Genomic DNA, 14,196 nt, shown 5'->3' on the forward strand with positions numbered 1-14,196 from the left:
CAGATCTGTGAACTCTGAGTCCCTCCTCTCTGAACATCATGTCTATATTTCACACTTGAGGAACTGAAGAAAGAGCCAATCACACTCACTGTTTTCTCTTGTTTTCTCTGTGCTGTGTTTTCTGTGTGATTTTGAAATATGTTTTATATAGGAAATATAGTCATGTTCTGCAAATTAGATTTCTGAAATTTGCCTTTTCAGTTTCATCTGCATTTACAAGGAATGTTTGAAAAGTTTAAGAAATATAAATTTTCACTTTATTTAATTTACCATTCACATCATGATATTAGATATGTGGAAATTTGTTCTGTATTAAATCAAATGATATCAAGCAGCATTAGAAAAAATTCAAAATTTAAAAAACTTTTGCCTCCCTTTTATGAATCTGAATTGAATTGGTCACATCCCACTGGAAACTGAACTGGAATATGAATCAGGAAGTGGAATGACAATCCATACAATTAATGTTAATGTTACACTTTATTTTTAGGTGTCCTTGTTACTGTTACGGTAGACAGGAGACAGACACAGATGTAGCAGGTAACGGTTGTTTATTTGACCACAGTAGAGCAGAGGAACACACACAGGTAAGTGAACTGGTTGTAGAGAGGTTTGAGCTGGTGATATGAGGAATAGTTACTGTCCTTTCTTTGCAGATGGATACACGCTGGAGCTTGGAGATCGCTGGAGAACTTGGGAGCTGGTTGGAACACACACAGCAGACAGAGCACACAGAGGGAAGGAGGCACGCTGGAGACAGGTGAGTATTACGGAGATGAGTCCTTGAGGTAAGCATAACAATGAGTAGATGCAAACGAGACCGGACATAGAGTGCTGTGTGTGTGTGTGCTATATAGTGCTGCTAATGAGTGGAGTGATGAGGTGCAGGTGTCTGTGATCAGTACTCTGGAGACTGTGAGCGTTTTGGTTGGGTGACGTTGGAACCTGACGTGTCTGTGACAGTTACTGTGTAATTATACATTTAAGTAAAGAGTAATTATAATTAACAATGTTTTTAATATAGAGTAAGATTAGGGTTTGGTTTAGGCTAGTTGTGTGTAAATGAAATTATTTCTAATTTATAGTTATTACTAGAGTAACATGTAACAGTGTAACAAGGACACTAAAATAAAGTGTTGCCAAAGTTAATATATTCACTTTTAAGAAATTATAAAAACTGCTTTACGTCTAAGAAAGAGAGAAAGCGGTTTAACAAATTGATGTTTCTGCCAGAAAAACATTTAAGAAACATTATATTACTTTAAACTGCAAATTTTATGGACACAAAAAAATGGTTTGAATATGTGGAATATGATATCTGGTCATGTTGTTAATGCTTCTTTTCTGAAATATTAATTTACATGTATTCCTTATAACAAAGACCTAATTCAGCCTCACACAGGTGTTAGCACATATTTTATTACATTTGGGGCTGGATAGATTGTGGTTTTGATTGTGGTTTTCACTAGATCGGTTCAAAGTGAAAAGAGCTTCAGGTTTTTGTACGACGTGTTTCATGTTTTGTATCACTGGGCTTCAACTCTTAGAGCACAATAATAGAGAGCTGAATCTGACAGACGAACATCAGTAATAGTGAGTTCAGTGGATGAATCTGATGTAGTCGACTGAAACCGACGATCAGAGGTGTGTTTATAAGTACTCCGTGATCGTGCTCCTCTGTATAATAAATACTGAGGTTCTTTGTTTGGATATTGTCTGTACCAGTAAAGCAGAACATATTCACTATTTGAACTATATGAGCAGCTCAGCTTGACAGTTTCTGTTTCTTTAATGTTTTTTTCTGTCTCTTTATCTGGCTCAATGTTGTCTCCAGTCACCAAACCTGTGAACAATAAAAAGAGATTTTTGATTCGTGAAAACAAGGTTGACAAAATGATACTGCAAACACAATTTACTTTTTACAAAAACATGCTTTGATGCTTCAAAATTGTAATTGTTTATGTACAATTATTTTCACTAATTACCTGTTCCCACAATGAGAATCAGTATGAAGCATGTGTCCATGTTGAATCAGATCAGATCAGTTCTCTGTTGAGGCTCTCAGTGCTTGAGCTGTAAGTCACTGCAGATCAGTCACAAACACACACAGGAACTTCCTCCTCGCTCAACTTCCTGCTGCTGTTCACTTTCATCCATATGCTGTATTGTATCTTGTACATCATTTAATTGTGTTTGATAACTCTTTTCCCACCATTTTATAATAATTCTTCAAAAATACTAACCTTCTAGTGCTGAATCTGTTTTATATGTTACTGATCTTCCTTCAGTCACATGTTTATCTGATCAACTGTGTCCTCTGATCTGCACTCTGTGAAGGTGTAAGAATATTTAATCTAAAATCTGATATGAAATGTAAACAATTGATATGAACAGCTTCAGTATTGTCAAAGGTAATATTGAGTAACTACTGCCCTCTTATGGTTAACTGCAAGTATTGCATAAATGAAACAGCGCCATCTCATTGTAACAAATAATAATAATAATAATAATAATAAAGACTCACTTTTAGAATGTTGCTGTTTTATGTTTTATCATTTTTGCATTAGATTATGTAATTATTTGTATGTTCTTTCTCACATTTTTTTTTTCTCTCATTTCTCATTGTCACAGGTTTTTGTACAGTGTTCTTGTGTTTCCTGTGACTGTGGGCCTCAGAGCACAGTAATACAGAGCAGAGTCTGATACTGCAGCAGAGGAGATCTCCAGATCCACATGGTTTTGTTCCCATTTAGTGAGTTTAACAGACAGTCTTGGATCTACATCAGAGTTTTTGGTGGTTGTTTTACCATCATAGATGAGCACAAGAAATTCAGGAGCTGATCTGGGATACTGACGGTACCAGAATAGATCATCTGCAGAGGAATAACTGCAGGACAATGTAACAGTTGAACCTTCCTCAGCAAAAAGCTCTGTTTTGTTCGGTGTGATGTTTCCAGAGACAGCAGCTGAAAAGAATATGGAAAAGTACATTTTAATTAGATTTGTTTTAATTAAACTCATTATTAATAATAGATAATACATATAACATAATTATACATACATGCCAGACTGTAGAAGAGAATAAGTGAATAAATCTCCATTGTGCAGTGCGCTGTGTTCACTTTAAGATGATTCAGACTGAATTGTTTCACTGAAGAGATCAGATTGTGTCAGATCTATGTAGTTCCTCCTCTCTGAGAAACATCATGGCCAAGTTTTACATTTCACACCTGGAGAAGAGAAGAAAGATCCAGTTACAATCACTAATGTGCTTGTCTAATTGATCTATGATTATTATTTGAATATTTGAGAATATATAGCGCAATAGTAAAGTGATGAAAGTGACATCTTCAACGCTGAGGATGAAAAATATATTGTTACTACTGTAGATCAACAATTTTTATGACCTAACTTCTCAAATGTTTTTAAATAATTAATTGTAGTTTTGAGTCTCTTCTTGTTTTTGTATCTCTGTGATGTAGTCGACCTACAAAACTTTATAGGAGGAGCTTCTTCTTTTGAGATCATCATCATCAAGTTTATTGTTAGAAAAGATCTGTAGGATTTACATTTTTGTTTATCAATTCATGCATTTATTGATGCATTTCTTTATTACTCATTTTTTGCATAAGATGTTTAGATGCATTTCTGCTACTTTTCTTTCTTCATACCACCACTGTCTGAACTGATCTATGATATTTTAAGTGTTTTGCACTGACCCTTTTCTGAAACTTTAGTTTATAAGATTTATTGTTGAGGATGTTTTTGTACAGGGGTGATGTGTTTCCTGTCACTGTGGGCGTCAGAGCGCAGTAATACAGAGCAGAGTCTGAGACTTCAGCAGAGGAGATCTTCAGGCTCACAAGATTGTTGCTTTTATCGACTTTAGGCAAAAGACGAGGAGGAAGAGGCTCACTTGGGGTTCCTTGTGGATAAATGTATGCGAGGAACTCTGGTTTGGATCCCGGATACTGACGATACCAGTGCAGGTTAGTTACTGATCCATCATATTTACAGGACAGAGTGACTTCATCTCCTGCAGATTGAAACACCTTGTTTTTCTGCCGTGTTATTGACTGTGCAAATGTCTCCCCTGCAAGACAACCATTAAACTTTTGATCAAACTTACCCAAAGAAAGAATCGTGCTGATGCATTAGTCAGTTAAATCAGTTTCAAGCAATATAAAAAAAGAGATGAAACTCCAAACATTGTAAAAAACAAGAAAGCATGAGATTAAAGGTAAATTTCTCTTACTTTTCATCAACAATAGCAGAAGAAGAACACAAAGGATCGTCATGTTTGCACTGTAGGAAGAAAAAGAGTTTAGTTTGCTCTATATCAGATCTCCACAGGCTCCTCCTATCTGTCAGTGTCAGAGGATGAGAACAGCATTAAAATGACATCAGTTCATGAACACTGAAAACATATGAAACCATAATATACCATAACCATACTATAATGCTGTGCTGTAAGACTTTCAGAGCTCATCTGATCATTAAGATTATTTTCTTCATTATGGAGGATGTTTTTGGCTTCCTGCTGGTTATTGTAATAAAGCCCTGTGATTGGGTTTCACCTGTACAGTACATTAGAGTCCTCATTCATTACAGCTGCAATTTAGTTTAATTTGATGAAATAATTAAAACTTTAATCAAACTTATAATAATTGAACTCTTTAAATAAGGATGAACACATCATGAAATGTCAATGTTGAGTGTATGTCGCCCTCTTCTGTTCTTTCATATCTTTCTGCACATAATTATACACACACATTCATTTAAAAGTTTACACTCAGTTTACATGATCTAATTTACACCAGTTTTATTTAGGGCCCAAGCCACTCAGGCACAGGGCCCTTTTGTTTTTCTAAGGAGAATTATTTTTTTCCATCATCTGGGGCTTTTGGGGGCCTTAACATGCTTAAAAACTCTAGAAAACTGGCACACACATTGGAATATGCAGCCATTAGGATGACGCAAAGGATGGGACCCGGGCGTGGCAGGGGGGCTTGACAGCGTCCCCTTGTATTTGTATGAAACTCTGTACTCATAGAGACCTCATCGAGCCGAACAACTTTCATGCTGTAAGTTATACGCCAGCTCAACAGGAAGTCAGCTATTATGGGTTGTTTGAAAAACGCATGCTCTGGAATTTGATATATTCCTCCTAGGCGATTAATCCGATCACCACCAAACTTGGTCAGAATGAAGTCAAGACATTGTGGATGAAAAATTTGGAGCAGATTTTTGATATCTCAAACAGTTTGGTCGTGGCGAGGCAACATATTTATGGCGAGAAAAGGGAAACAGCAAACGTGTTATAACCTCTGCATATATTGATTGATGTTTATAAAACTTCAGCTTTGTGCTCAATGTAGGAAGCCGATCACATGGATGTAACTATTGTGAGTCAAAGTTATAGCGCCATCAACTGGCAGCAGGAAGTGTGTTACTTTCAAAATGCTTTAAGATCACCCACAAATTTTTACCCAATTTGCTTCAAACTTCATTAGAATAATGTCAAGATATAACGAATGAACACCTGTAAAAAGATTTTTAATATTTTTCGAACACTGTTGCCATAGCAACATATCAAACTTCAATATTTGTTTTGGATGGGTTTGAGACACTTAGCATGCTTCAAATTGCATGAAACTCGACTCATATGTCAGGATTTTCATCCAGTAGACATGGGCAAAGCCTCAGAAATGGGCAGGAGGGCCTCTATAATGCCACCTCTATAGCGGGCCTCTATAGCGCCACCTTTTGAAAAAAGTGGGGGGTTAGTTTAACCTACAGTCACCAAACTCGGTACACACATTGGGTCTCATTCATGAAACAAGAGCAGAACGAATTTTTGTGTAAATCGTGTGTAAAGTGGTTCTGGCGTAAATTTTTGGATTCATTAAAATGTTTGTATTTTCCAAATGTTAGTTGGTACGAAAGAAATCTACACCTGCTCCCAGTCACGCGTAAATAGTGCGTTTAACATCCGAACGTTTTGCTCATTAATTAGGCTGCATTTTAATTCACCTTAATAAGGTACATATTTACAGCATTTTGAAAAAAATATTATATATAGTAATCACATACGTTTTTTCTTTTTACTTTCGTTGTGAGAGCCAGTAATAAGCTGTGTTCTTGTCACCTTGTATTTACCGCTATCTTGAAATGACGTTATATTCGGAGCTGTTCACGTCCTTTTGGTCCTTGGACTGGAAATTATGCGTTTCCATGGCACCACTATCAACGCCTAATAAATCAATATACACTACAGCGGTCAGGTGGTATAGTGGCCACATGTTACATGTGGGAGCTTTCAGAAAACTCCCAGCTTACAAACTGTAATTACGAACTCTACGAGGACGTGAACGCTTTTTACAAGCTAGAATCTTGTAACTACAGGAATTACGAGGCCGCGTGAACGCACCTATAGCATCTGCAAACGGAGCACTTTAATCAAATAATGAATTGATTTCAATAGGACTGGGCAAACTATGGAAGTTGTTTCCTATAAAATGGCCAAAATCCTTCATTTGGTGTCATAAAATGATGCCCATATATAGTTGTCAGTCGGATTTAATGGGCGGGATTTATGGTAATTGAGAATGAACGTGCACGCGCGTCCCATTTACGACTGATTGGAATTGTGAATCAGGAGGAGACAAAGCGGGCGATGCCACAAAGGCCACAGCTCAGGCCATTGGACGATCCATGGCCAGCCTGGTCGTGCTTGAGCACCATTTGTGGCTCAACCTGACTGAGATTACGGAAATGGACAAGACGGTCTTTTTAGATGCCCCGGTCTCTCCTTCTGGTCTCTTCGGGCCAGCTGTAGAGGGCTTTACCGAGTGTTTTACTGCAGCACAAAGGTCGTCTCAGGCTATGCGACACTTCCTGCCTAAACGCTCTTGCTCCACGTCTGCTTCCAGCCACCCCAAGTCTGCGCCGGCTCAGCAGAACAAACCTGCCCCCTCTACCTCTCAGGCAGCACCACCCAAGGAACAGCACCATCGTAAGCGCTCCTCCTTCCCGAGGCAACGTCAGGGACCACGGCCTAAGATTATGCCGGACCCGACGCCTCCTAAGCCCTCCTGATGTTTCAGGAAGGAAGAGGATGGAGCAAAGTCTCGCCACGGCCGGACCACCCCAAAAGCTCTTTTGTTCCACCCCCCTCCGCCTCGTTCAGCTCCGGGCGTGGGAGATATGTTCAGTGTTGTGCTAACTGGGCCCAGTGCTGCGTCCATGCAAAACGCTATTCTTATGGCAAACAATATGAATATTCTACCTTCTCTAAAAAGAGCGAAGTTCCTCTTCCACTCTCTCCAGTGCACGGGCCCCCGATTGGCGGCCCGTCACCCGATACCATTCAGCCCCTTGTCACGCGGGCCGAGGCCTGGCGGGCCATCCCCGGAGTGTCAAGCTGGGTTCTGGGAACCATAAGTCGAGGCTACTCACTTCAGTTTGCCCGAAGGACCCCGCGCTTCAGCGGGGTGCTTCAGACTTCAGTCAACACGGACGACGTTCATGTCCTCCGAGCCGAAGTCACGTCTCTTCTGAGGAAAGGAGCTATAGAAATAGTCTCCCCCTCAGAAAGCAATTCGGGGTTCTACAGCCGTTATTTTCTAGTTCCCAAAAAAGATGGCGGTCTCAGACCCATCTTAGATCTCAGGCTCTTGAACCTCTCCCTCATGAGACGGAAGTTCAAGATGCTAACGCTGAAGCAGATCCTCGCGCAGGTTTGCCCTGGGGACTGCTCGCTGGACCTGAAAGATGCATACTTTCACATCCAGATAGCCCCCCATCACAGGCGATTCTTGAGATTTGCGTTCGAGGGTGTGGCTTACCAATATACGGTCCTTCCATTCGGACTGTCCCTAGCTCTTCGCACTTTTACCAAGTGCATGAACGCGGCGCTTTCCCCACTGAGACAGATGGGAATCCCGGTTCTCAATTACCTCGACGACTGGCTCATCCTAGCCCAGTCACGAGCCGAGCTGGAGCATCACAGATCCGTGTTACTCAGCCACTTGGAGTGCCTGGGTCTCAGGGTCAACTTTGCCTAGAGCTCACTGCTCCCCAGCCAGCGTATAACGTTCCTGGGTGCGGTTTTCGACTCAGTCCGTATGACGGCTGTAGTCTCTCCAGAGCGCGCTCTGGCCATTCAGCAGCTCGCGGCATCGGTCAGGAACAGAGCCTATTTCCCTCTGAAGTTTTTCCAGAGGATGCTAGGGCTGATGGCTTCCGCCTCCCTGGTTCTGCAGCTCGGCCTTCTCCGAATGCGGCCTCTGCAGTACTGGTTGAAGTTCCGGGTCCCTCCTCACGCCTGGCGGCACGGCCGCCTGCGTCTCAGGGTCAATCAGGCCTGTTTGGCAGCTCTGAAACCCTGGATGAACCCTGTATGGTTCAGCCAAGGGGTACCCCTACAGGCGGTGTCCAGAAGGACGGTGCTCTCAACGGATGCGTCCAACACAGGTTGGGGCGCTCTTTGCGAGGGCAGACCGGCCTTCGGCTCGTGGTCTCACGAGGAATGCCATCTGCACATCAACTGCCTCGAGATGTTGGCAGTGATTCGAGCCCTTCATGCGTTCCAGGCACACCTGACAGGGCGCCACGTCTTAGTCCAGTCGGACAGCATGACAGTGGTGTCAAACATAAATCACCAGGGCGGTCTTTCGTCCAGCCGCTTATGCGCTCTGGCGAAGCGTCTTCTGGAATGGGCATCACCGAGGTTTCAGTCGCTCAGGGCGACTCACATACCCGGGAGAACAAACTTGGGAGAAGACATGCTATCTCGGAGCAATGTCCCCTCAGACGAGTGGATGCTCCACCCCCAGACGGTTCTCATGATCTGGGAGTTCTTCGGGAAGGCAGAGGTAGACCTCTTCGCTTCAGAAGGCAACTTTCACTGCCCAATTTATTTCTCGAAGGAGGAAGATGCGCTGGCCCATGTCTGGCCCAGCACCCTCCTTTACGCTTTTCCCCCGATCGCTCTGATCCCACAGGTCATCAGACGAATCAGGGAAGACAAGCACAGAGTCCTCCTGGTGGCCCCGCTCTGGAGGAGCCAAGTTTGGTCCTCAGAGCTGTTCAGGCTTTCCACAAAAGCTCTGTGGCCGATCCCCCTGAGATGGGACCTCCTCTCTCAGGCGAACAGGACGATTTGGCATCCCCAGCCAGAACTCTGGGCTCTGCACCTCTGGTCCCTCGACGGGAGCCTGCTAGCCTCCCCGGGGACGTGCTGAATACCATTTCTCAGGCGAGAGTTCCGTCCACGAGACGCCTCTACGCCCAGAAATGGTCGGTCTTTGTTGACTGGTGTTCTACACGCAACATAGACCCAGTGGAGTGTGACGTATCTCCGATACTGTCTTTTCTCCAGGAGCGTTTGAATCTGGGTCGCACCCCTTCAACGCTCAAAGTTTACGTTGCATCCATTGCAGCGTTTCACGCTCCTATTGCTGGCCAGTCAGTGGGACGAAACAACCTCTTGGTGCGTTTCTTGAGAGGTTCTAGGCGGTTAAATCCTCCTCGTCCTCTCACTGTTCCCACCTGGGACCTCTCTTTGGTCCTCAGAGCTCTTAAAGGGCCTCCCTTTGAGCCACTGCGTTCAGCTGACCTCAGGCCCCTGACGCTCAAAACCGCTCTGCTACTTGCACTAGCATCGGTTAAGCAAGTTGGTGACTTGCAGGCCCTTTCCGTGAGCCCTGCATGCCTTGAGTTCGGGCCCAACGACTCCAAAGTCGTTTTGAAACCTGGGCATGGCTACGGCCCTAAGGTGCTCTCGACTCCATTCAGAGCACAGGTTATTTCCCTCTCAGCGCTTCCTCCCTCATCGGATGAGCGAGAGTTGGAACTACTCTGCCCTGTCAGGGCATTAAGGACCTACATCGATCGATCACAGCCTTTTCGGCAATCTGATCAGCTTTTTATCTGCTTTGGTGGCCGCACCAAGGGGTCTTCGGTCTCAAAGCAACGTCTTTCGCGTTGGATAGTCGACGCTATTGCTCTTTGTTACTCCTCTATGGGCCTCGACTTCCCCATAGGAGTTAGAGCTCACTCTACTAGAGGAATGGCTTCCTCTTGGGCCTGGTCTGGTGGAGTTTCGATTAAAGACATCTGTGAGGCGGCCGGCTGGTCCTCGGCGTCCACTTTTGTCAGATTTTATCATTTGGACGTCCCGACCTTACAAGCTCGGGTCCTGTCGGTATGATCCAGCGGCCTCTATCGAGGCTCCGCTTCATGCCACTCTGGGAGTTAACTCCCTTTTTGTAGTGTAACGAGGGTTCGACGGCTCCGGCCTTCTCACTTGTCCTCTGGTTCCCTCACGGTGCCCAAGACAAGTCCAGTCGTTCCCTGCCGTGGCACGCCGCGGTTGAATTCGTTCCCCATACGCAGTACGAGTGAAGTATCGAAAGGGAACGTACTCGGTTACTAACGTAACCTCGGTTCCCTGAGATACGGAACGAGTACAGCGTTACATGCCGTGCCACGAGGCTACGGCTTCAGTGTCATCGCTTCAGTCGTATGACCTGAAATCCTATGGCGAAACGCCCGCTTATATAGCCCTTAACCCCGCCCATTTCGGCGGGAATATTCGCGCGCTCTATCGCCATAGGTCGCGCAGCTATGCCGCGCCGTCATTGGTTCAACAACTTGTCTATGAGTGAACCAATGACGATGCAGTTACACTGCATTATTGAAAAAGGCTTCAGTAACGGGGAAAAAGGAGACCTTTCCCCATACGCAGTACTCGTTCCGTATCTCAGGAAACCGAGGTTACGTTAGTAACCGAGTACGTTTTCTTGACATGGGTGTTATAAAAAGTCATGTGCTGTGTTTGCAAACATCATGTACAACACGTCTTTAAATGAATTATTTATTGATATAATTCAAATTTATTAAAAATCACTATTTAAGTAAATTTCACTTGATTTTATGAAAGTGGCTGTTTAAAATAAACTTGCATAAGTGAGCAGAAAAATTTAGACATGTACCTAACTATTACCTGAGACTGATATTAAAATCGTCTTTGCAGGTTCTGTGATTTGGCTCTATTTATTAATTTTATAATTGTATTTTTTATACCACACATATTGAAATTTAATGAAAGCATGCTTTTGGAGCATAAGACTGTTGCACAAACGATAGTTCAGGGAGGTTTTAAATGCATATTTCCCACTGTGCACAGTTGCCCTGAAGCCACTGGGCTGGCAGTGCAACCAAGCTTGGGCCCGCCATCGCTGCTTGCAGCTATATTAATTATTATTTTCAGAAGTCAATAATGACACTGCAAAAATGATTGTAGGCTCAACTTTTTAATGTAACACAAAAGTTATATTTCCATGTGTAGATTATGCCTAAAACACCACATAATCAATGCTTCTCACAGAGACTGTTTATGAGTTAAATCAATCATACACAATCTATAATCATAAAACAGACCAAGACACATTCACCGGCCACCCTGAAAGACCAGTAATGACATTAAAAGTTTAATAAATCAATAAATAGTTTACTCAGTAAACAGAATTCTCAATATTAGATGTTGGTTTGTTGAGCTGCAGAGATCCCTTGCGACATTTGAACTTACAGTCTTTTTAGTGAACAACACCTACACCTGAGAGAAAGTTTAACATTTAGAATACAGACTCTTTTTTGAATGCTTTTATTCAGGAAACATGACACTCCTTTTGTAACCAGACTGTCAGATCTGCTAGAAGGAGATCATGCACTGTCAGACTCATCTTGTGTCTGTACGGCGTCTCGTAGGGCAGCATACTCTGCCATGTTAGGCAATCCTGATACTACACAACAACTCAGAGCACTGCGGTAAATGGTCATTTCATTTGTTTCAGACCTGTGGAGAAAACAGATGCAGTGAATGCAATGAAATATAGCCTACATAATACTTATAGTCTTATAGATATCTAATGCAGTCTGAAATGATCTCTGAGATTTAGTGTTTGTGGAAGTTACCATTCATCTGTCTTCTCATCGTAGGACTCTACATAACAGGTGGTGCCAATTCCATTAAAGCCTCCGACAGCAAACAACTGACCATCAACTACCTGGATTTTGAGGAAGGTAAAAGGAAAATAAATCATGTTTAACTTTACATGAATAAATCTTAGTAAGATGCAACACTTCAGTTAAACAGGATTGAATTTTTTGACTGTTGGAATTAGTTGGATGTTTTCTTAGTCAAACACATTGATCTGTGAAGATTGCTATAATTTTATGGTGCAGTTAATATGGGATCCACCATATTCATTATCATAAAATCATTATTGTCATTTCACCAGATGAAGATATTAATTGTCCACACCTCACCTCAATGCCAAAGTTGCTGCGTGGGTTGTACATTGCTGCAACATCACACCAGATGTCAGTCAGCGGGTTGTAGGCCTCCACACTCCGCAAACGACCGGCACCATCATAATCACCAACCTTTAAATAAATACATTTTTTATTATGTATTCTGTGCATTTGTATGCACATCCATGCATGCTATTTACACATTTGCAACCTTTAAACTGTGATTGTTCCATATTTCTATATTTGTGGTTATTATAAACTAAATCCATAAAAAAACATTCACACTGTAAAAAATAATTTTCATGATTTGTTGTCATAAAATTTTTTCCTTTGTCAAATCAACTTAGATAATTAATGTAGTTCAGATAACATAATATTCTGAGTTTCTGTACATTAACCCAATTGTACAGAAGAGGATTAGGGCCAAGCAATAATAAAAAATAAGACCATCTCGAGATTAAAGTTGTTAAATTTCAAGAAAAAACTCATTAAATTTCGAGAAAAAAGTCAAAATAAAATGTTGAGAATAAACTCATTAAATTACGAGAAAAAACTCGTTAAATTTCGAGAAAAAGGTTTAGATAAAATGTTGAGAATAAAGTCATTAAATTACGAGAAAAAACTTGTTAAATTTCGAGAAAAAAGTTGAGATAAAATGTTGAGAATAAACTCATTAAATTACGAGAAAAAAGTCGTTGGATTATGAGAACAAATTCATTAGATTATGAGAACAAATTCATTAAATTATGGGAAAAAAAGACGGTAAATTTCGAGGAAAAAAAGTCGAGATAAAATGTTGAGAATAAAGTCATTAAATTACCGGAAAAAAGTCATTAAATTATGAGAACAAATTCGTAATTTAATGAATTAATGAGTTTGTTCTCAACATTTTATTTCGACTTTTTTCTTGAAATTTAAGGAGTTTTTTCTCGAAATTTAACAACTTTATTTTCTCGGGATGGTTTTATTTTTTTATTATTGCTTGGCTCTAATCCTCTTCCGTACAATTGTGTAATAGTGTAAATGAAATTATTCCTAAATTATAGTTATTACTAGAGTAGCCTAACATGTAACATGTGTAACAAGGACACTAAAATAAAGTGTTGCCAAAGTTAATATATTAATTTTAAAGGAATTATAAAAACTGCATTAAGTCTAATGAAAAGAGAGAAAGCGGTTTAACAAATTGATGTTTCTGTTGGAGAATGCAGATTATATGGCCATAAAAAAATTGGTTTGAACATGTGGAATATGATATCTGGTCATGTTGTTAATGCTTCTTTTCTGAAATTTATAATTTATGCCTTATATCAAAGACCTAATTCAGCCTCACACAGGTGTTAGCACATATTTTATTACATTTGGGGCTGGATAGATTGTGGTTTTGATTGTGGTTTTCACTAGATCGGTTCAAACTGAAAAGAGCTTCAGGTTTTTGTATGACGTGTTTCATGTTCCCTTTCGTGGGAACTATCGACGCTACGTCGAATGACGTGATGGGAACCCTCTGTATTTTGTGTTCGTGAAGCACCTCTGTATCCAACCAATGAGAAAGACGTGACGTCAGAGGCGGGTGACGTCACGGATCAGGAAGCTATAAAGCATACCCAGAACAAAGCACGCTAGCTTCTGTTGTCTTCAGCAAGCGCTATCTGTATCTGTCTGTCTTATTTATTGTTGTATTGTCTATCATACACACTGTGGTCTCTTTGTTCGAGGACAAGAGTTCCCAAGCACAAATAAGACACATATATATATATATATAAGAATGGCGGAAAAGCAGCAGTTTAGGAAGTGTGCTCCTCCTTGCCCGCGTTTCATTGTGGAAGGAGACACACACGACATGTGCGTTAAATGCCTGGGGGTTGAGCATGCACA

General features: G+C 41.4%; 1 long non-coding RNA gene and 1 gene segment (V, D, J or C); one reads left to right on the forward strand and one right to left on the reverse strand.

The window, feature by feature from the left end:
* Positions 1 to 2,625: 2,625 nt before the first annotated feature.
* LOC137003812 (T cell receptor alpha variable 14/delta variable 4-like) lies at positions 2,626 to 3,101 on the reverse strand. The segment is given in 2 exon segments: positions 2,626 to 2,966; positions 3,062 to 3,101. Coding segments are annotated over 2 exon segments (381 nt in total).
* A 750-nt stretch (positions 3,102 to 3,851) lies between these two features.
* LOC137003618 (uncharacterized) lies at positions 3,852 to 12,738 on the forward strand. Its single transcript, XR_010892008.1, has 3 exons — positions 3,852 to 3,989; positions 12,004 to 12,087; positions 12,306 to 12,738. It is a non-coding gene; the product is annotated as an uncharacterized lncRNA (long non-coding RNA).
* The last annotated feature ends 1,458 nt before the right edge of the window (positions 12,739 to 14,196 follow it).

The sequence above is a fragment of the Chanodichthys erythropterus genome, chromosome 16 (genome assembly GCF_024489055.1).
Source record: "Chanodichthys erythropterus isolate Z2021 chromosome 16, ASM2448905v1, whole genome shotgun sequence".
Classification (NCBI taxonomy): domain Eukaryota; kingdom Metazoa; phylum Chordata; class Actinopteri; order Cypriniformes; family Xenocyprididae; genus Chanodichthys; species Chanodichthys erythropterus.